This window comes from Balaenoptera acutorostrata, chromosome 3 (assembly GCF_949987535.1).
Source record: "Balaenoptera acutorostrata chromosome 3, mBalAcu1.1, whole genome shotgun sequence".
NCBI classification, from domain to species: Eukaryota; Metazoa; Chordata; class Mammalia; order Artiodactyla; family Balaenopteridae; genus Balaenoptera; species Balaenoptera acutorostrata.
The window spans coordinates 172,733,029-172,754,736 of NC_080066.1; the positions used below are offsets into that span (position 1 = coordinate 172,733,029).

Consider the following 21,708-nt stretch of genomic DNA (forward strand, 5'->3'; position numbering starts at 1 on the left):
ACCCTTTCAGTCATCCTTGAAGTTAGCGATAGGCGCACATCATGCATGTATTCATGCCATTTGCCTTTGTAGAAGGAGGAATGTGTTTCTTACATTTTTCTTTGGTAGTCGATAGCTAACTTCTGGGTGGAAATTTTGATAATACTGTGTGTTGTATTTATAAAATAAGAAAAACTTGTATTTAATAAAAGAAATTTTTATTTTATAGGAGATAATTAAATCAACATTGTTTTAAGATGTCACCAAAAAAAAATAGGCTCAGCATTAAGAGTTTCACTACAAAGTTTCAGTTGTCCCCCTTAGATATAGCTTAAAAAATGAAGTCCAAGGGCTTCTAATGCTATGTTTTTATCTATGGCATACCGACCTATGAGTTTGTGACCTCACGTCTAGCCATCTTGTCTACCGTCCTCCTACCCGTGCATTCTCTTCCATCAGGCTACCTTGAAGAGATACATCCTTGTCATTCAAAGCTCCAGAGACCAGCAGCATCAGCATTAGGGAACTTGTTAGCAGTGATTAGCAATGCCTGATCTCAGGCCTCACTCCAAACGTACTGAGTCAAATGTGTTTAATGTGATCCCTGGGTGATCCATATGCACTTATTAAAGTTTGAAAATCACTGGTCCACCCTCCTCGTTCAATTTTGGATAATGAGAGTAAATTAGCATTACTTTTTAATGTTACCTCTTGACTTCAGTAACTTTTCATCCCCTGCCAGATAACGCCCAGACTCCTTAGCCTGACATACAAGGCCCCTCCACACACAGACCTGGCGTGCCCAGATCAAAGATTCTAATCCACTGTTCTGATTTACTTGCTGTGTTCTGATCCTATCTCATTTCTCTTCCATTGCCCTCTCACCTCCTCTCCTGACTTCCCCATCCACATATCTACTGGTATCCATTCCTTTGAACTTAGCTGAACTCTCTCTTCTAGGGAGCCTTCCCTGATCACTCCAGCTCACAAAATTTCCTTTTTCTTCCTTAGAACTTCTGTAGCACTTGCGAGAGTATTGCATCTAATAATAGTAACCACAGTAACACTGGCAACTGACATTTGCTGAGTATTTACTGTGTACCGCACCCTGGTCTGAAGGAGTCTTCTTAGGAACCTCCTGGGTTAGGCTCTGTCTGTCCCCATTTTACAGATGAGGACAAAGCTTGGAGAGGTCAAAGGACTTGCTTGATGCTGCTGCCTGCTGAGTAACAGAATGAAGATTTGCTTGTGCTCTTAATCACTGTAATATTCCCTTCTCACTTCTTCTAACAGCATGGATGTCCTGAGAGTAGGAACCAGGCATGCTTTTGCATCCCCACAATGCCTGCCATAAACCTAAGTAAGGCATGTTCACTCTGCCTGGAAGTGTTCTTGGTAAACCAGTTGCACAATTATATAGCTTTTCCCTGTTCATGTGAATTGGTTTGGTTTCGATTGTTACATTTGAGATTTCATTTGATTATCTGCACATAAATGAAAGGAACTATTTACAAAAATGTACAAAAGGAAACTGATACAGCCTTTTATTACATGAAACGGTAGCAGGCATTCCAGATCACGTTGCTTTGATAGGAACCCTTGTGTTTTGCGTGTTGCCTTTGGAATTATATCACAATAGCGAAAGATTTTGCCAAATCAACTGGAAAAGCAAAAAATGTTTAAAATTGACCAATGAGGTTTCATCACTTTAGCTGGGGTGGGAGTGCTAAGCTGAACTTATGATTGTCTTCTTTACAAGGGAGGATTATGCTTTGATTCACTTGTAAGACCCTTTTGATCAGTTGTTGTGAGTTTAGCATCATCTTTTACCATTTCCAGCTTGTCAGTATTGTCTGCTCATCTTCCCTCCTTGGTTGCAACCTGCTGCTGGAGAAGATCAGGGCCAAGTAGGAATTCAGTGCACTACAGGCTTCGAGTGGCATCTCTTTCTTCCTGCGCTTTCCCTCACCCTGCCTGTCCCTGTTCCTAAGCTGACCCCAGGAGAGGCGGAACAGGCACTAATACTGTTAACCGTAACTTTCCCGCCCCTCCCTCCTGCCTGTCGCTCACCTTTTCCTTCCCTCCCCCCAAAAGGACCAAGAATGGTACAATCTCAGGACTGGTTCCTAGTGGCTAAACATGGCTGCTGGACCCTCACGTGACCCCACCTTTCTTCTTCCTCCCCTGCTGTATCCCCCGAATCTCCCCCCTCTGTTCTCTTCAGCTGCGACTAAGCCCCAAGATGCTGATACCACTTTCCCCTCCTTACCTTCACTTCTAACCCAGGCCTTGGGCTGAGCCTCCATCCAGGGCCCCCGCCGTGGTTCTGACCTGCCCGCGGTCCTGTACTGCAGGCTCTTGAGTGTGCGCTAGTCCTCGGAGCTGCTCCTCGCCAATCTGAGACCTGGAGCGAGCTTTCCCTTTGTCTTCTTTCTGTGACGCATCTACCTTCTCCTCCAAACACACCACACTCAATACTCTCCCTCTCCGTCTCCCAGCAAGTGTCATGTCTGAGAGATCTCAGAGCTCTGTGTCCACCTTCCTGGATCCTTTTGCTTTGATCCCGGCTGCCTGCCTTGATTCTCCCGGCTGCCTATCCCGGGATGCAACCAAGTTCTCAGGTCAGGCAGACACTGCTGTGCCTACTTGACCAAAGTGTTTAGACCACCCAAATCCATCTTCTGTACACAGTTCCCCAGCCCTGGTCCTGTGTCATTCCAGAGTGCTTTCCTTTTCGTGCTGAAATCGTCCAGGAGAATTTAGCTCATCTGTTTTCAGTTCCCTTTTTCAGGGATGGCAAATCGTTGGCATGTGTGCTATCACCATCACCTCTGTATACCCGTGGCCTACACTCTTCTGATGAGACTCAGAATTCTTCTTGGTATAACACCCCAAGCCAGTTCACTAGCATGTCACACACCATGGGATTGACTTGCTCTCCGTCACATTTGTACCAAACCTTTCCTACTGCTGTGCATTGCAGGTGACCTTGCCTTCTGTTTCATGGACAGGGTCATGGCCTCTGCCTGGGTTTCCTCTTCACCTCCAGAGTTCTGTTTTCCTTCAATTCTGTTTCTAGTTTTTTTCTTTTTTTTCTTTTTTCTAGTTCCTCCCCTTTGTTCTTGTCTCATCCCCTTCCCTTCTTCTAAGACCTTTCTCCATCAGTCACTCCCTCTCCTGTTTATAACTAACATCCCTGCCTGCAGATATACTTCAGTCTCCGCAGCCTAGAAAGCTACTCCTCGTACCTAAGTTCCTCTAGGCTGCCCTCCTGTCCTTTTTCTAAGTTTTTATTCTTACCAGCTACTCAAGACACTCAGCACTCTGCCTGGAACCCTGTCTTTGATGCTTGCTCCTCCCCAGCTTTTGTGACACCGTGCCAACCCAGTACCAATGACGGCAGTTCCCATTCATTAAACACCTGCTAGTATTACCTTGCTGAATTGATGCAGTGATCTACACATCAGCTATTATGCATACCTATTCTACAGGTAAAGCTGAGCACCTTTATTGCTAACCTCAAGCCAAACTGGACTTAGACTTCTCAATCATTTTATCTTTTGGTTAAAGAAGAAAAGTCGTAGGAAATTAACAAGTAATCAACATTTTAATTTGATGGCAGTCACTTTGCTGGTACTTGTTAATGCACAGATGTTTTTGTTACACCTCAAAATTGTATTTTTTGATTTAAGAATACTGCTGTCTAATAATAATAGTAGAGTAGACAAAATTTACAGTTAAAATGTCTAAACACACTTAGCTTTAAGTATCATTCAAGAGTCATGTTAAAGAACATGGATAGAAACAACAATAAAAGTTATAAAATGCTTTTCGTAACCCAAGTCTTCTTATTGTTAAGGTTCCTGGTAATCCATTCATGATTTCAAATGGAAATCTTCTCTGCCTTGGAGATGGCATATCAAGGCTCTCATCCAAGGAGAGGAGGGGACAATAGAAGAGGCTTATTCTTGTTTCCCTTTTTGCAGAAATTTAACTGTCTTTGCTGGAGACAGAATATTCAATGGATATATGAGTGAAAGAATGAATGAGTAAATAAATGAGCAAAGGAATAGAATGAAGATCAAAGTTCATATGTTGAAATTGTGTGTTAAATTGGGTAGGGCAGCTGCTGGTCCTTAATTTTATCTAGGTTGTTGCAAATTATCTTCTTTACTGGACTTTCATTTGCAGATTTAGAGTCAGAGGCTTTAACAAATATGAACTTGACTACCCATTTGTGTAGAGATTTAAACTGCTATCATCGTGAAATTATTACAGCAGTTTTAAACTCTTAGCAGAAAGCTTTTAACAGAACTCTGCTATCAGAGTCAAATTTAATAAATTGGATGGAACCTTCTTTCTCTTTCCCTCTTGTACATTGTCTAGTAGAGAGGTTTCTGCTGGTGACCAAATTTGTTACAGTGCGGCGCCATCTATTCTGCCTGCTACAGACGCGTCATGGCAACAAGTGGCTGGATGCACTTTTCAGAGACAACTTGTATCCACAAATTGGTTGTTCGGGGGAAAAAAATTGGACTTAGTTCTTCAGGAATACTTATTTTCACAAATTGATTCATTGTACAGAAATCAGATTTGAACCCCAGGTGTTCAGTTGTGCTCTCTGTACACCATCCATTGCTAGAGGTGGTTCAATTAAACAGGAGGGAAAGAGAAATGGCAGTAAATATTCATGTGTCACATGGCAGCATTCATCTCTAAGTCAGGAATCTTGATAGAAAAAGCTCAAATTTTAAAAAATGTGAGATTACCTCCTCAGTCTTTTTTATTTCCAATTAAATTAATGTCTTATATAGACACTGTAGACTCACATAGTATTCAATACCATGTAGTTTGCTATCTCTCTCTTAGTTTCTAATTTTCACTGTAGTTCTTAGTCTTTGCTTTTTGAGTATGAGTTTACGGTAGAATAAATCAGATTAGCTTTAGTGGGAGATTTAGTTTTCTTTAATGACTTACTAAGCAAAATGTACCTTCTTCTTAAGTGAAAAAGCCAAAGTGGATTATTTTTTATTTGACTAACAAGGAAAGGCATTTCTAATTTTATTTAGTGACTGAAATAAATTACTTTAACATAAATTAAATGTGAAATATATGTATGATCCTCTTTTAATGAACAAAGCAGATTGAGAGCCAAGCAGATTTGTAGTTGATCTCTTTAACCAGTTGGTGGTGCTCAAAACTCTGATAAGAAACTAATTGGAAGGCAAAGAGGTTAACCTGGAGGCTTTCTTAATAAATGTTACTTTATTAATTTTTGAAAAATCAGTGCCAAAAATGTGTGCCCAAATTACTGCATCTTCTAAGCTTAGGAACCAAACCAAGTGTCTCTGATGGACAGCAGAATACATTTCTAATAAACTTCTGTAAAGATGTCATTGGCTCCCATAGGGTTCACATATCGGAAATTGCATGTTTGTATAACGCTTGGCTCCATCCTGGAAACAGCCGTTAACCTGCTGACTGGGGAGTGGAAGTGCGGGCCATAACGTGGGCTAGCACGGTAGATTTAAGAAATATTGTTTTATATTATTACTACTTTTTTTTTTTCTTTTTTTCTTTTTTTTACTATTAATGGGCTTTTTAGGGGCTAGGTGTGTTTGTGTAACTTTGTTTTTTAGTGCCCAAGAAATCCAGTAGAGTAACAGTCTGTTGCTTGAATGTGTCCTGAGATGCAGTCAGAAGAGCACAGAGGCCTTGGAGTCAGGAGCTCAAAGGTCTGAATCTATCGGTCACATCTAACCAAAGTTGTTACTTGTGCTATTCTTGCTTGCGGGATCTTAATTCCCGACCAGGGATTGAGCCCGGGTTCCAGAGGTGAAAGCACCGAGTCCTAACCACTGGACCACCAGGGACTTCCCCTACTTGTGCTATTCTTAAAAATATATACCTTACACAATTATACTTTTAAATTCTGTACTGGCTAAAGCACCTAATTAATAGTGTTTTAGAGTTTTATCATCACACTGAAGCTTTCTTCTAATTTGTTTCAATCTTCCAAACATAGAATATGCTGTGGAAAACTTAATGAAACTATCAATCTTAAAAAGTAAAAAAAAAAAAAAAAAAAAAAGCAAAAAACCCAACAAAACGAACAAACAAACAAAAAAACCCATTTTAAACAAATAATCCTAGAACTGATTTTTTTTTTAAATTTATTTATTTTATTTATTTATTTTTGGCTGCATTGGGTCTTTGCTGCTGCGCGCGGGCTTTCTCTAGTTGCGGCGAGTGGGGGCTACTCTTTATTGCAGTGCACGGGCTTCTCATTTCAGTGGCTTCTCTTGTTGCGGAGCACAGGCTCTAGGCGCGTGGACTTCAGTAGTTGTGGCACACGGGCTCAGTAGTTGTGGCACACGGGCTCAGTTGCTCCGTGGCATGTGGGATCTTCCCAGACCAGGGCTTGAACCCGTGTGCCCTGCATTGGCAGGTGGATTCTTAACCACTGCGCCACCAGGGAAGCCCCCTAGAACTGATTTTTATAACATAAAGAATATTTAAATTTAAATAATCTTCCTGTTACCTAGATAAGGGCTGCCTATCAATTCAGGAAGGCAGGTTTTGAATATCCCTACATTTTTCATAACTATCCCATATCAATTCTCTATAGCTCAGTTTTCCCACCTTGTAAAGCGAGGATCATAACGTCTTTTCCCCAGAGGTGGTGTAAGCTTTAGACGAGGTTCCGGGTGCTTGTTGGGTGTTGTTCTCCCTCCCGTGAGACAGGGACTGTGCCTCCGTTACTTCCGAGCCCCCATGGTATCCTGGACTCAGCCAGGGCCTTAGCACAGGAGGTCCTCTCTGTGTCTGATGACGCCTGGTGCTCCACTAATGAAGAGCTGTTTCTAGTTTGTAAAGTTTCACAAGGGTTTTGTAGACTCACAGATTCACAAAACAGACACTCATCTAGTTATACCTAGTTTTCAGATATTTGCCTGTCTATCCCGGGGATATTTATGTGTTGGTCTGAATCTGCCTAAACATGTAAGACTGGGGAAGGGGATATAAGATTTCTGACAGGTGTAGCAAAGGTGTTACTAAGAGTTTGTTCATCCATCCATTTATTTGTTCCACAAAATTTACTGAGCATGACTCTTCCAGAGATGAGGTCCAGGAAAGCTTCACCATGTCTCTGAGAGCTGCAGACTTCAAGGAGCAGGACGCAGGACTTCCCTGGTGGTCCGGTGGTTAAGAATCCGCCTGCCAATGCAGGAGACACGGGTTCGAGCCCTGGTCCGGGAAGATCCCACATGCCGTGGAGCAACTAAGCCCGTGCGCCACAACTACTGAGCCTGCACTCTAGAGCCTGCGAGCCACAACTACTGAGCCCGCACACCACAACTGCTGAAGCCTGCGCGCCTAGAGCCCGTGCTCCGCAACAAGAGAAGCCACCGTAATGAGAAGCCCGCACACCACAACGAAGAGTAGCCCCCGCTCGCCGCAACTAGAGAAAGCCCGCGAGCAGCAACGAAGACCCAACACAGCCTAAACTAAATAAATAAATAATAAAAAATAAATTAATTATAAGAAGCGGGACACTTCCCGTTTGGTAGGAATTGATAGGCAGCCCTTATCTAGGTAGCAGGAAGATTATTTAGATTTAAATATTGTTTATATTCTATCATAAAAATCAGTTCTAGGATCATCTGTAACAATTTTTTTTTTTTGGCATTTAAAACTCTGATGGTTTCATTAAGTTTTCCAGAGCATATACTGTGTTTGAAAAATTGAAACAAATCAGAAGAAAGCTTCAATGCAATGGTAATCATAAAACACTATGACTTAGGCCCTTTAGCCAGTATAGAATTTAAAAGTATAACTGTGTAAGGTATATATATATATATTTTTAGGAATAGCACAACTAATATCTTTGGTTAGATCTGATTGATTCAGACCTTTGAGTTTTCAAGATACAGAATCATGGAAGCAGATGGCGGCAGAGACTTTAAAAATCACATCCACCGTCTCTCGTAACATAGCTAAGAAAATGGAAGCTACCTGAACTTCATGGCTTACCCAAGGTTACACAGACCAGGGTCAAGACTTGGGCCTCCTGACTCCCAATTCAATGCCAAAGCGTTAATCTTCCATCCTGACTTCTACAAGATGAGCCATTTTGGGTGTGAATAAAAACAAGTATATGCTTGTTCAGCCTCAGTAAACTTTCATACGAAACATGGTGTATCATTTCTGCCCAGTTTATCAGAATGAAACCTTGCAGTTTCATTCAGGAGGCAGTTAACTAAGGTGCCCCTACATACGTTTCAGAGCAGAGCAGCGGGAGGGAGCCCACGCCAGGTACGCAACATGCAGTTCTCAGCCAGAGCAGATGAGTGCCAGGACCATACCTGACAGAGGCAGGCAGGGTTTCCATTCGCCGTCTGCCTTGCCTGCGTCTGGTTTCCTGCGAGACGAATGGCATTCTATGCCTCAGGTGTATTAGTAATTTCTGAGTTTGTTCCCCACTCAAGATGACCTCATTGTTCTGTGCTGCTTTTCCATAATTATACAGTAACAGGAAAATAAACTGGTTCTGCATACAGCCCACAGCAGAAATCTTGTGCTCTTTATGTAAGTTTGATTTATAGACGTGTACCGCAGAGCGGAGTGACTATGAAACATTCATCTTCCCATTGCTAGTTGCCATGGAAATCGAGTACACAGAGCAGTGTCATTCCAGTCCTGGTGATGCCTGCAGTAGTTTATTCCTTTGTTGTTCTCGTTTCTTAAGCAACTGCCCAGTATTCTTTCATCATGACAATTAATCATGCACACACGTTTTTGTCTTTCATCTCAAATAGAAAGTACTAAAAATGTATGATAAACTTTGGGAGAATTTAAATATTCTGTGGGTTTAAATATGCATTTGTGATTTTTCCCCCTCAGTCCCATTGGAAAAATAGGTCATATTTTTAAAAAAGCACATATTAATGTACAGAGATCTCAATAAAGACAGCAATACAGAAATTTGAGGAGAAAGCATTACTACGCTAAGGAAATCTTAAGGAACTTCAGATTCGCAGGTCTCCCAGTGTTTGGCGCTAAGTCTGCATTTTGGGTAATGCCAACCCCAAAAAAGCCACTGAGCTAGATGTTATCAACTCTTCTTTTGGTTTGTTTTGTTAGCTTCTTGTAGGGGTTTGAGCAACCTACATACTTATTGGAGAGTGGTAGATATTAGAGTAGGGACCCTTTTTTCTTTAAAGGCTAATAAAGTTCAAGAATTTTTTTTACAGATTAAGTAAAGGGAATTCTAGTTAGTCTTCCTCATTTTTTTTTTCTTAAAGAAACCATTTTACCCAGTTTAACCTAGCAGAGTTCTTAGTACACAGCATGCCCACCATTAATAAGTGCTTGTTGATTATCCACCTTCTTTTATTGGGTTTTATTTTTTATTGATTAAGAGAGCTTGTCCGGGAATAACTCTGCGTGGATCTAAATCCCTGCTCCCTTGCTTGTTGGCTGTGAGACCTCTGAGAAGTATCAATATCTTAACTTGCCTTGGTTTCCTTATCTGTAGAGTGAACAGCTGTAAAATTAAGAAAATCAGGGCTGATTGGGGGCTTCACAGGGATAATCCATGCCAAGGGTCTAGTTCTGTTGCCTGCCATGGGATAAATGCTTAGGCGGGGGGGGGGGGGGGGGGGGGGCTGTTCTGGTGGTGGTGGTGGTTATCCCTGCGAGGATTACAGTACTGCTCGTAGGACTCGGGCTATTCCAGGGAGGATGCCACACCCAGCCCGGGGCTCTGTCCCCAGCATCCAAGTTCACAGATAATTGCCAATGCTTCCTTGGACTTGGGCCGCAGGGACTGGGTCCATCTCAGCACTTTGGATACTAGCATGGTAGCCTAGAGGCATTTACAGTGGTCTTTTGATCTGCAAATGGAGAAGAGAAGGCTGCTGCCTGTGGGCTTGTTTCTCATAACTGGCTGTGTGTGGGGTACGTGGGAGGGCATGGAGAGAGAGTGAGCTGCCTGTTCATGGCTTGCCGGGGGAAGGTTCCAGCGTTTGTCTACCGAGCCTGCCTCTCCGCCCCACACTCCCCGTGTCATTCAGCAATGGCTGCAGCCTCCCTCCCGCCTTCCTGGAACTGAAGTTTTCCAAACTGGTAGCAGAAGCATTCTTTGTTGAAATTCACTCTCCTTGGCAGTCCTCCAGGGCACACGGCAATGCCTATTTATATGATTCAGCTTTTGTTTGGTTAGCCTTGTATTTTGTCCGTTTTGCTTTGTGCAGTTCTTTCTCCCCACCCCTCAAATTTTTCATCTTTAAATCCCTTGGACTTCATTTCTATTTATTTTACTAGCTGGCTTCATAATGTTGCTAAAAGTTGTTTGCGTTAAGCTATCACAAAATGAATAGCCTTAGATTAATTTGTCTTTCCCCCGCCCCCCCCCCCCCAGCCTGATCCATAGCATGTGAACTAGGTGCACTTTTCTTAATGATTAAAACAAAATGGTCTTTATGGTTTCCCCTTTGCCACATTCAAATATTATACCACAGCGTTCCCGGTTCTCTTTATTTACCTCTTTGTTTTTCCCTGGCTGCTTATTAGCAGGCTCATGCCAGTTCCAAAGAGATAGCAGTTTAACTTTTCTGAATATTGTGTTTTCCCCTTCACTGTCATTCTTCCTGCTTCTCCCCACATGATAAAAACTCTGGAGTCAGACTCTCATGTCTTCTATGAGAAGCTCTCAACACCCAAGGTGACCTGGGCACTCAAGGGACCCCTGTATTTCTGTGACTGCATTGGACACACTGTGTATAGCTCTCAAATCAGTGACTGCACTTTAGACCCTCCCTACATATTTGATAACGTTTCCAAATCCTCCCTGGGCCCCTGCTTGGCTTCATGGTTCTCACCTCACACTTAGTGAGCACCGTGCACTCTTGTCTTCTCTTTGCACCCTGATCTCTAGAGGAGGTGCCTCTGTCCTGTGCTCTTTCTTTGTTTTGGAAACAAATATTTGTTGGCATCTACTGCATTGCAGGCACTGGGAATATATAAAAGTAAACAAGACAGGCACCGCCCTGCCTTCTAGGAGCTTATTGTCTAGTTGGGGAGATAGGTGGTCAGAATCCAAGGTGGTTAATCCTGAAAGATGACTACAGAGCACTGTGGGAATATGCAGGAAGGCTGCTGACTGCAGGCTGGGGAAGAGGCACGGAGGCTGACTTCAGAGGGAGTGGTGGCTGATGGGAGACCTGGAGGGTGGAAATAGCCAGGCAGAGGGAGAGAGAACGTGTTCTAGGCAGAGTGTATCTGCAGAGGGCAGCAGGGGAGCCTGGCCCTTTGAATAACTAAGGGTTGTTAACTGTAGCTAGTCTGCTGTTGAATATGCTCATTTTTGTTTGCCTGGGTGGGTGGGGCCAGAAGGGTAAATGCAGAGTGATGAGACTGGAAAGGTACGCAGGGCCTGGGTCATGAATGGCCTTGTAAGTCGCTGAGAAGTTTGAACTTGATCCTAAGGACAACAGGAAGCCATTGAAATGTTTTAAGTAGGGAAGCAACAGGATCGGATTTGTGGTTTACCTGGTGTCTCCTATCACAGTGTGAGGAATAACCTCTATCTGGGTTGATCCCAGCGACCTCCCCGGCGCAAACTCACCTTCTTAACCCCACAATGTGAGTCCAGCTCAGCACATCCAGCTTCTTACATTTTCCTGATTAACACAAAGGCTTGTCCCAAACTCTCCTTCCCTTTTTCTAGCTTCCTGTCTTGACGATCAGGACTCCACCTTCTCCCAGCTCCTGGCTGATCCTTGCTCTGAAATGACTGTGTCATCTGGAATGTCTGCTGGAGTCCCCATACTACCATTGCCCAGAGAGTCCATTGCTTTGCCTACCAGTGTGGATTCCCCCAGGATTTGGGGATCTAGCCTGAGTTCATTGGGTTCCTTTGACCCCTGAAATTCATTGCAGCTCGTACGATTGGCACTTCCTGCCCGGCCCTTAGCAGAGCAGACCTGACCTACCCCTGAAGAATTCTTCTAGCCCTTTTTCCCACCAGCAGTTGAATATTCCAGATATTCCACACTGATCCCCTTCCCACCCCCATATAGGACAATAAATGTGGGGAGATGGATTGAAATAAGATGAGTTGAACTAGCCAGTAAACTTTGGGAAAGTTATTTAATGTCTCTGTGCCTCAGTTTCCTTACCTGTAAATAACAGATATTAAGAGAACCAACACCATAGAGTTGTTTGAAGGATCAAATGAGTGGATGCATGAAAAACACTCTGCTTGTCCCATAGTAGGCACTCACTGTTTATTATTGATTTTATGAAAGTGTCTAGACTGTCAGAGAGAAAGAAGCAGGAGAACATAAAAGGATTTTGACTTCAGGGATAATTTACCCCAGGCAAATGAGATTAATCTTGAAAGGGCCACGCCTCTTCACAATGGGTAATCGACAGATGACAGTAATAATACTACACCCTTCCCAGTCCGGGTAGTGACCAACCTGGCTTCCTTTCAAACCTGAGGTTTTATTGTCCGTTGATTTTGTTCCAGAAATTCTCTGAATTTTCATGAAATTAAATTAGCTTTGCATTTCATAAATTATGCTTTATTCCAAAAGACAGTCACGATGTTTGCCTCAGCTTTGCATCAGTAGTTTGGGCCTCCTAGGACCTGCCTTTCCTCCTTAATAATAGCGATAATAACAGCTACCAGTTGATAAGGCAGGAGAAGACAACTCTCCCTATATACTGGTTTATTCCACAAATACTTGCTGAATGCCATGTGCCAGACACTGAGACGGGTACTTTCAGGGCTACAGGAACAAATCAGACAGGGACAGTCTTTCACAGAGTGACTGTAAGTAGAAAATGGTACCTACTGTAGAAGAACAAAGAGGCGAGAGGATTTAATTCCAGCCAGGGTAATCGAGGAACTTAGCAACTGAGTTAGGATTTGAAGAATCCCTGGAAGGAAAGCATCCAGGAGAGAGAAGAGCATGGACAAAGAGTGGGTGGAAGAGAGTAGGAGATGGAACAGGAAAGGTAAGTAGACCTGAGGGTGTGATGACACACAGAGTGCTTACTGGACACCAAGCCCCATTCTAAATGCTTTGCTTGTCTTAACTGTGACCCTCACAGCAACCCCGCGAGGTGGCTACTCTTATTACCCCTATTTTACAGATGAGGAAACGGAGACACAGAGCGGCCAAGTAACTTGGCTAAGATCACAGTAACTGATAGAATTTGGTTTTGACTCAGACGTTCTGACTCCAGATTGGAAACACAAATAGGCATACACATCATGCGAGGGAGAATCTTCGCCTTTCTTTCCCTTTTACATCTCTCCCCATGTGCTTTTGAATCTCTTTATCAGTCAGATCTACTACAATTTATAATTTTGAAGGAATTTTAGTTAAGGGCCTTTTCCAGTTCAATTTCAGTAGAGTAAAGATCTGGACAGCATATAAATTTTTGCAGTCAAAAATAGAGCTATATAATCTATGGCTATAAGCCTTTTCATGGACCTAAGGCTGTGGATATATGAAAACACTTAAGCTAAATTGTACACCCTTTTTATAAAATTCCCTGATTTCTGACAATTTGGTCATAAAATCTTTTGATAAAAATATCAAAAACCTCATGGGATTTCCCTGGAGGCGCAGTGGTTAAGAATCCGCCTGCCAGTGCAGGGGACACGGGTTCGAGCCCTGGGCCGGGAAGATCCCACATGCTGCGGAGCAACTAAGCCCATGCGCCACAACTACTGAGCCTGTGCTCTAGAGCCCGTGAGTCACAACTACTGAGCCCGCGTGCCACAACTACTGAAGCCCGTGCGCCTAGAGCCCATGCTCCGCAACAAGACAAGCCACCGCAATGAGAAGCCTGCGCACCGCAGTGAAGAGTAGCCCCTGCTCGCCGCAACTAGAGAAAGCCTGCACACAGCAACAAAGACCCAACGAAGCCAAAAATAAACAAATAACTAAATTTATTTTTTAAAAAAATCAAAAACCTCATACTGCAATACTATAAAATGTGGGTGCATTAATGGCAACAACAACAAAAAAATCTGTATTTTAGGCTGTCATGACCTGTTTAAACATCATAATGAGAAACATTTATGGCTTAAATAATTGAAGTCCCTGTTTCTCAGGATCCGTATACTCATCTCACCCTTTTGTTAGATCTTCAAACTAATCACAAAACTGACTGGCTTGAGCTTCTCCGTAACTCTTCTTCTCCATCGTGGGGTGGTGGGATGTGCCCAGGGCTGTTGGTTAGTTGTTCAGGCTCGGATCTCATGTTATGGGGAGTTGACTTAGGCAAGTCTGTTAACCTCCCTGGACCTCAGTTTCTTCTCCTAAAGGACTTCTAGCTTTAAATACCTTGATTCTCTGTTTCCATACCTTCTGTTTACTTACTCTTTAAAGAAAATTATGATTAATAGCACAGTGAACTAATCGCCAGAAATGAAGCAAAGGGCAAGCAAATAATTTGCTCATCAGTTTCACTGATCATCATCAATTTCATCATGAGTTTCATCAATCACCATCATCAGTTTCACTCAGCATTATTTAACAAATATTTATTAAGCACCTACCATGTACATGATAAATATTTGTGTTTCACTGCCCAGCATTACTGATAATTACAATGTTAAATTCTCAGATTTACTTGGAATTTACCTTCTCTCAGTTTCCCCATTGCTAATATACCCTTCATGGCTACATTATTACTCTAGAATCTTATTCTCTTTAATCTTATTTTCTTACACCCCGAACAAACAAAGCAAAACAGAAAACTTTCATCTCAAAGGGATCCTTAATATATTGCAAATTATTATTAAATCATGTACAGCATTTTTCTTTCCATGTTTTCAATGTAAAGAAGCCCCATAAACCTACTGCTTCATAGGGAAAACCGTAGCCGTCAAATGTTCACATCTAATCCAGCTGGATCAGCTGACATACTAGGTCTAATGGTTTGCAGTGATGGATTTGTCATAGACCTGGAGCCTCCTGCAGGTTGTAAATTGCTCAGACTCTAATGCTGTGGAAAATTTACAAGGACTGCAATTAGAATAGAGCGTTTTGACTTATCTCAGTTGTATTGGGAAAAAACACAAAAAAGAAAAAACCCTGATAAGAGGTGTATCAGATAGTCATAAGTTCATGTGACAAAAAAGAGTTATTGGGCAATTTGTCAAATAAGATGGATAATAATGATGGCCAAAATATCTGTCATTTTTCGAGTGCTTTAGTGAGTGCTGGGCATTGCCATTATTTCATTCAATCCTCACAGTCACCTATTATTATTCCTATTTTACAGATGAGAAAACTGAGCTTAGAGAGGTTAAATAATGTTCCCAAAGTCACACAGTTAACGCATAGCTGAAAATGTTTCAAGTTGCTTGTTGTCACCTTCAGTTCATCTCATATTTAAATCAAAAGTCATTCTCCTTGTCCTCAGGTCAGCTCTTTCTTTCTATTTCTGTCAGTGATACGACGATTTTCTCAGATTCATTCTCACAGCCATTGATTTTTCCTTTTCTGTCCTTGCTCTAAATCCATTCAGTCACCAAGTCCCTTTGCTTGTTCAGTGTCTTTGTGCTGTCAGCCCTCTTCCCATTACCCTAGTCCAGGGGTCTAGGCCTTATATCTAAGTGTAGAGGCTAAAGGCCAGAATTTCTTTTTTTTATTGAAGTATAGTTGATTTACAATATTATGTAAGTTTCAGGTGTACAGGATAGTGATTCAGTATTTTTGCAGATCATACTCCATTATAAATTATTACAAGATAATTGCTGTAATTCCCTGTGCTATGCAACATATCCTTATTGCTTTCCTATTTTATACATAGTAGTTTGTATCTATTAATCCCATACCCCAACGTACACCTCTCCTTTTCCCCCTCCCCTATGGTAACTACAAATTTATTTTCTATATCTGTAAGCCTGTTTCTGTTTTGCATATATATTCATTTGTATTATTTTTTATATTCCACATATAAGTGATATCCTACAGGATTTGTCTTTCTCTTTCTGACTTATTTCACTAAGCATAATATTCTCTAGGTCCATCCATGTTGCTGCAAATGGCTGAATTTCATTCTTTTTTTTTTTTTTTTTTTGTGACCGAGTGATATTCCATTGTATATATATACCACATCTTCTTTATCCATTCATCTGTTGATGGACACTTAGGTTGCTTCCATGTCTTGACTGTTGTAAATAGTGCTGCTATGAACATCAGGTTATGTATATCTCTTTGAATTAGTTTTTTCATGTTTTCCAGGTATATACCCAGGAGTGGAATTGTTGGATCTTATGGTAATTCTATTTTTAGCTTTTTGAGGCACCTCCATACTGTTTTCCGTAGGGGCTACATAATTTACATTCCCACCAGCAGTGCACTAGGGTTCTCTTTTCTCCACATCCTCACCAGCATTTGTAAGAACAAACTCTAAACTCAGTATTCACATAGGCTGGCTACCCTCTGGCTCCTACTTTGTTCTGTTCTCACTTCCTTCGCGATGATCTAGTTCCCTAAACACATGTTGCTGTTTTTCCGTGTGGCCTCCGTTGTGCATGATAGCTCCTTTCTGGGATGTCCCCTCCCCTGCTCCCTGCTCTGTGAGCCCTGCTCCTCCCTCAGGTTGAGGTCGGGTTCCTCCTCTATCATGTGTTCTGATCAGTCCATTCCTCAGTGAGTATCCACCTCTTCCCAGTGCTTGTTATGGTAGCTTCCCAACCTCTCATTTTGCTCTAAGTGTGTGCTACCTGCCTTATATTGCTCTTCCTGTGTGTGATCTGTCTCTCACAGGTGCTCAGGGGCAGAGATTAGACCCCTCACGATCATCAGAACATTGCTGTACACCCCAAGGTGCAAGTTTCCATGTCCCTTGTGCATGCATGAGGATAGCAATTTTTATGGTCCCTATAGCACATCTCTCACATCGAACTCAGTGAGTTAACAGATCTCTCATTAATCCACCAAAGCCGTATTACTCAGAGGCCCGGTTCACTGGAAAATGGCCACGTGCATTCACAGATTGCGGTGGTCGGTTGTTTGCAAAAATGACCACAACCAGCCCTCTCCCCGCCCGCTGTTGGTGCTGGCCTTTGCAAAGGGTCTTGACTCTCCTGCCATCAGGAGGCATTTATTTCTCTCTCTCCGAATTTGAGCTGACCTTGTGACTTACTTTGACCCAAGGACAGAGGAAAAAGTAGCAAATCATCAAACTTGAGGGTGATCTTGGGAGCCCCCACCCCCAAAAGGACTCCATCGGAAGCCATACCTTTTGCCCCATTAGCCCCTGAGTTTTTGTCCTACTGTGTGCAAATAGGAGATATAGTTTGAAATGCTTCTTTAACCACAGTCTTACTGCATTTTAAAGTTCTGCACTTCAGTAGAAAGGGGTCTTAAAAGTAGATAATAAATTGTGATTATTTACATGCTCTAATACCGTACTTCTGTTTTGTCTCTCCTAATTTCCTGAACATAATCTTGGAGTCTCCCCTCCCCTTCTCTCCTACCCATTATATGGAAATAAGCTCTGTATTTGCCAAATAGCAAACCAGCTTTTCTTTGACAGTGTATATTTCACTTCTGTGCTGCTGCTGTGTCCCAGTAACATTTTCTTTCATGGAAAATGCCCATTGCTTCCAGGAGCGTATGATTTTTTTTCAAATGCCTGATGTTTTAAAAGTGAAACTTCATTTCAGATAGAATGATCTTTGGTTTTATAAAATGGAATCTTTTTTATGGTTCTGTGGCTGTTCATCATTTTAAAACCTATTAGTTGTAACAGGTCAGCTTGAAAAATGAGGAGTTCTAAATTTCACTTGGAATACCTCAAGATAGATTCCGAAACGGTGCCAGTAAAATTATGTTTGAATGATTCTTGAATTTTTTTTTTAAGGGATGACTTTCTCCTTTAAATGTGTATTCAGTAAAACACAGTTATTCAGATTCTAGTAGACCTGTAAGAGAGCCAGATTCATGCATAACACAGATGCATTCATTGTTCGTGGGTTTTACTCTCCTAATGATTGACCTAATGTGTTGTATCTCCTTTTTCTGGCTGAGAGAAGGAATGACATTTTATAAGCATTTTATACAGTAATATGTTCATATTGTGTTTCACCTCTTACTGTTTCTCAGACTACAAGAATACCTGCGACATATTGAGATAGCTCATATCATTGCTAGAAAAGTACAATGCAATTTGGATAGAAAATGTAATAGCTGTAGTAACAGAATATAATTAAATTAGTGCTTACTGTAAAAATAGTGGAAGGATTTATTTTTGGTTTTTAATGGATCGGATCAGTGTGATTAAAAATATGTAAAATAATAGCATTCACTTTGCAGTGGGATCGGCTCTCTAATATTCATCCTATTCCATTTTTTCTACCCTCCCCCATTTTTAAGTAAACCCAATATTCAGGATTTTGAATTTGGTAAAATAGGGAATGCATTTGTTACATTCTTTGAAAAAGCCTTGAAATTGAGGGATTTTAAATTGAGCAGGCATATTTTTGTTAATTCATTAAATGGTTACTGAGGACCTACTGTGTGCCTGGTCCCTTTCTGGGTCCCAGGGCCAGAGCCATGAACAAAGCAAACAAGGTCCCTGCTCTCAAGGAGTTCACAGTTAGTAGTAAGAAGGCAGGCAATAACCGCGTAAGCAAACAAGTTAACTTCAGGTAGGGATAGTGTGCTATAGGGAAAGTAAAACAGAAGAAATGAAAGAATGACTGACAAGGGGGTGGTTTTGATGGAGAGGTAAGGGAAGGCGTTTTGGGAGGGTCACCTTGGAATAAGACCTAGATGGTGAAAAGCTGATTGCCGTTTGGGAGAAGAGCTGCCCAGAAAGAGGGAAAGCAGTTAAAAAGGCTCTGATGTGGGGATAAGCCTGGCAGGATTGAGAAACTGAAAGAAAACCAGAGTGGCTGGATTGCAGTGAGCAAGAGGCAAGATCTGCAGTGAAATTTGAAAGGTGGAGGGGGGCAAGATGATGGATTATTCACGGATGCTGCCCCATATGATACGGTATTATTTTATTCTCTGTGCTGTGTTGTATCATGCCATATCTCAGCATATTGTATAAATACATATTTATGTTTCTATACCTTGTAAGCAGGGAGATGAAGGGTTAAAGAAAGATGTTTGAGTCCTCAAGATGTGTAGGTTTTCTGAGCATTCCCAGTATACAAAGTCATGCTTGTGGGCTGTAGTATCCTTTCCTGGATCCTCACCATCTTCCCATGTTTCTTTCTAATTATCAGTTAAATTCTGTTCAATAGATATTTTCTGAATCCATGCTGGGCACAAGAAACTGATGAGTCTACTGGGCAGTTATAGACTGATGCAGCAGAAAATGTGATAGGCTTTCATTGGAAAGCAACTTTCCTGCATTGTATCTGTTATTTCAGTCGGTGGTCAGCTACCTTTTCTAACATCTTATTTATCCCTAGGTTGCAAATCATAACGTGCATTAAGGACCGAATATCTAGTCTAAATGTCAGTGATTTGTAATGTTAACATAGTCTTCATTTGTTCCTCTTCATTGGAGACACAAGACAAGAAAAAATGATTTTGAGGCCTGCGTGTGCATCAGGCTAAAAAGAATTTATCATTTAAATACCTTTCTTCTGGAGGAAATAAGTTGTTAAAAATTAACAATTTAATAAAATATATATGAAAGTTTAAAATATATATATTCTTTTAAATGAAGCAACACAGATTTGCAGACTCTGTTCTATTATTATGGCGATGATTCAGAGTGTCTGATTTAGCCTAGGGAATCAGGAAATAATACAGATTATCTCCTTTCTGTGCATCTTCAGACCATATGTAGTCATAATATACTGACTGAAAATTTCCACTGAATTAAACTTTCTAGTGATTTATAAGACATTGAGATGCATTACTAACAGCAGTTATTGAATCTTTCTTTAGAGATAATTAATAAAAAGATGTTTTTAAAGGCAATAGTTTAGGTTTCATTCTAGCAAAAGTAAGTTCTAGAAGCCTTTCAATGGTTTGCTGCTAGTAATTCCACTCCTTGGATTCTTGTTTTGCTTTATCCTTTCTAACTCTCGCTGATTCTGTGGTTTAATAGATTTTCCTCCTGTTTAGAGTAACACTGTAGAAGCCAGCACTACATTTAGTATCCATCTCCTGCCATGGACAATCCCTCTTCCCACTGGCTTGGTTCCAGGGGGTCTGGAAAAGAGCTGGCCAGGCTTGACTAACAGGGCAGGCCACTTCAGGCAGTTCTCGTAGCTTCTCCTGCTCTGCTGCTTATTCTCTTGTAGCTGTACATGTGGTATGTAAGTGTGTGCGTGCGTGTGTGTGTGTGTGTGTGTGTGTGTGTGTATTTGAAATAGTTGAGGCTGAAAAAAATATGTATGTTCCTCCCAGATTGAGAAACAAAACATTCCATTCCAAACATGATTGAGAAGTCCACTGGGTCACCCTGCCTGGTTGCATTTCCCTTCCTCTGCCCCAGAGATAACCACTATCCTGAATTTTTAAAATCATTCATGTATGTCTTTATATTTTATGATATGGATTTATGTATTTTAAATAATACATAGTATTGTTTTATCTTTCAAGCTTACATAAATGCACATTGCCTTTTCTCTTATTATATTTTAAAGACTTAGCCCCCTTGATACTGGCATCTTTCAATTATTTTCCCTGCTGTATAGTATTCTGTTGAAGCCTGAGGAGGTACAATAACTAGCACCCTCTCTTGCCATCTAGAATAAATTGAGAAATAGATGCAAGCGTTAGAGAGTGGTAGATAAAAATATCAGCTTTATTTGTGAGATAGCTCTGTTGGAGGGACAGGCTTGCTAGTATGCAGCCAGGATTAAATAGAAGGTTTACCCTTCTAATCACAGGCTGTGCAGTTAGCCTGGGACTCCCCACTGGAGCTCTGTCCACATAGCACTGGGGAGCAGAGCACTGTGTATGCCCCACACAGTCAGGTGCCTCTTACAGAGAAAAGAAGAAGGGGACACCAATTGTTTCTCTAGGAGGAATGAGTGAGGAGGTGGAGAGAGGCTGGGAATGTTACTCCAAAAGAGGTCCCTCTGCATGGAAATAGACAGGGAGAAGCAAGTTTTCCCTGGAACATTTTTTTCTATTATATAAGTGTCCCATAATTTATATATCCATTCTCCTGTTGATAGACTCATTTGTTATTATCACAGATGTGCTACAGTGTCTCCTTGTCCACATGTGGGAGCTATCCTGTAGAACACATGTACCTAGGAGTGGAATGGCAGGGTCAGAGCCATGCTAATCTGTAACCCGACTTGCTCCCTAAGTGGTCTTTCACGTTCTCTCTTATCAGTGCATCAGAATTCCTTTCTATCCATATCCTCATCAACACTTGTTATCAAACTCTGTAGTTTTTCCCAAGCTGATGAGTGTGAAATAGCACTTTATTATCATTTTAATCTCCCTGATTACTAGTAAAGTTCAGCATCATGTCTGCTAGCCATTTGGGTTTCCTGTTCTGTCAATTGCCTATTTATATTATTGGCCCATGTATTAATATTGAGTTGTCTCTTTTATGTTAATCTATAGGGGTTCTTTGTATATTCTCAGTACTAATCCTTTTTCATTTATGAGTCATAAAAAATCTTTACCTGTTTGTGGCTTGTATTTTCATTTTTTTATTAGGGTATCTTTAGACATTTATCTGGGATATCAAAGGACTTTCTCTTTTAAT

The 21,708-nt window shown here is 41.4% G+C and overlaps 1 protein-coding gene across 8 annotated transcripts in view; it reads left to right on the forward strand.

Annotated features, from left to right (window-relative positions):
* The window catches only part of LOC130707617 (EF-hand calcium-binding domain-containing protein 11-like), a 59,974-nt gene that overhangs the window by 34,248 nt on the left and 4,018 nt on the right, over window positions 1-21,708 (forward strand). For 2 of the 8 annotated variants that reach the window (XM_057543320.1, XM_057543313.1), the window contains one exon: window positions 16,254-16,440. The exons of 3 other annotated variants lie outside the window; for them this stretch is intronic. In XM_057543320.1, the coding sequence (XP_057399303.1) occupies window positions 16,254-16,425 (172 nt within the window). In that variant the 3' untranslated portion in view covers window positions 16,426-16,440. Of the gene's footprint in view, window positions 1-7,098; window positions 8,615-11,710; window positions 11,739-16,253; window positions 16,441-21,708 lie in introns of those variants that run through there. 3 more of the 8 variants (XM_057543332.1, XM_057543318.1, XM_057543328.1) reach the window with 3 other exon arrangements.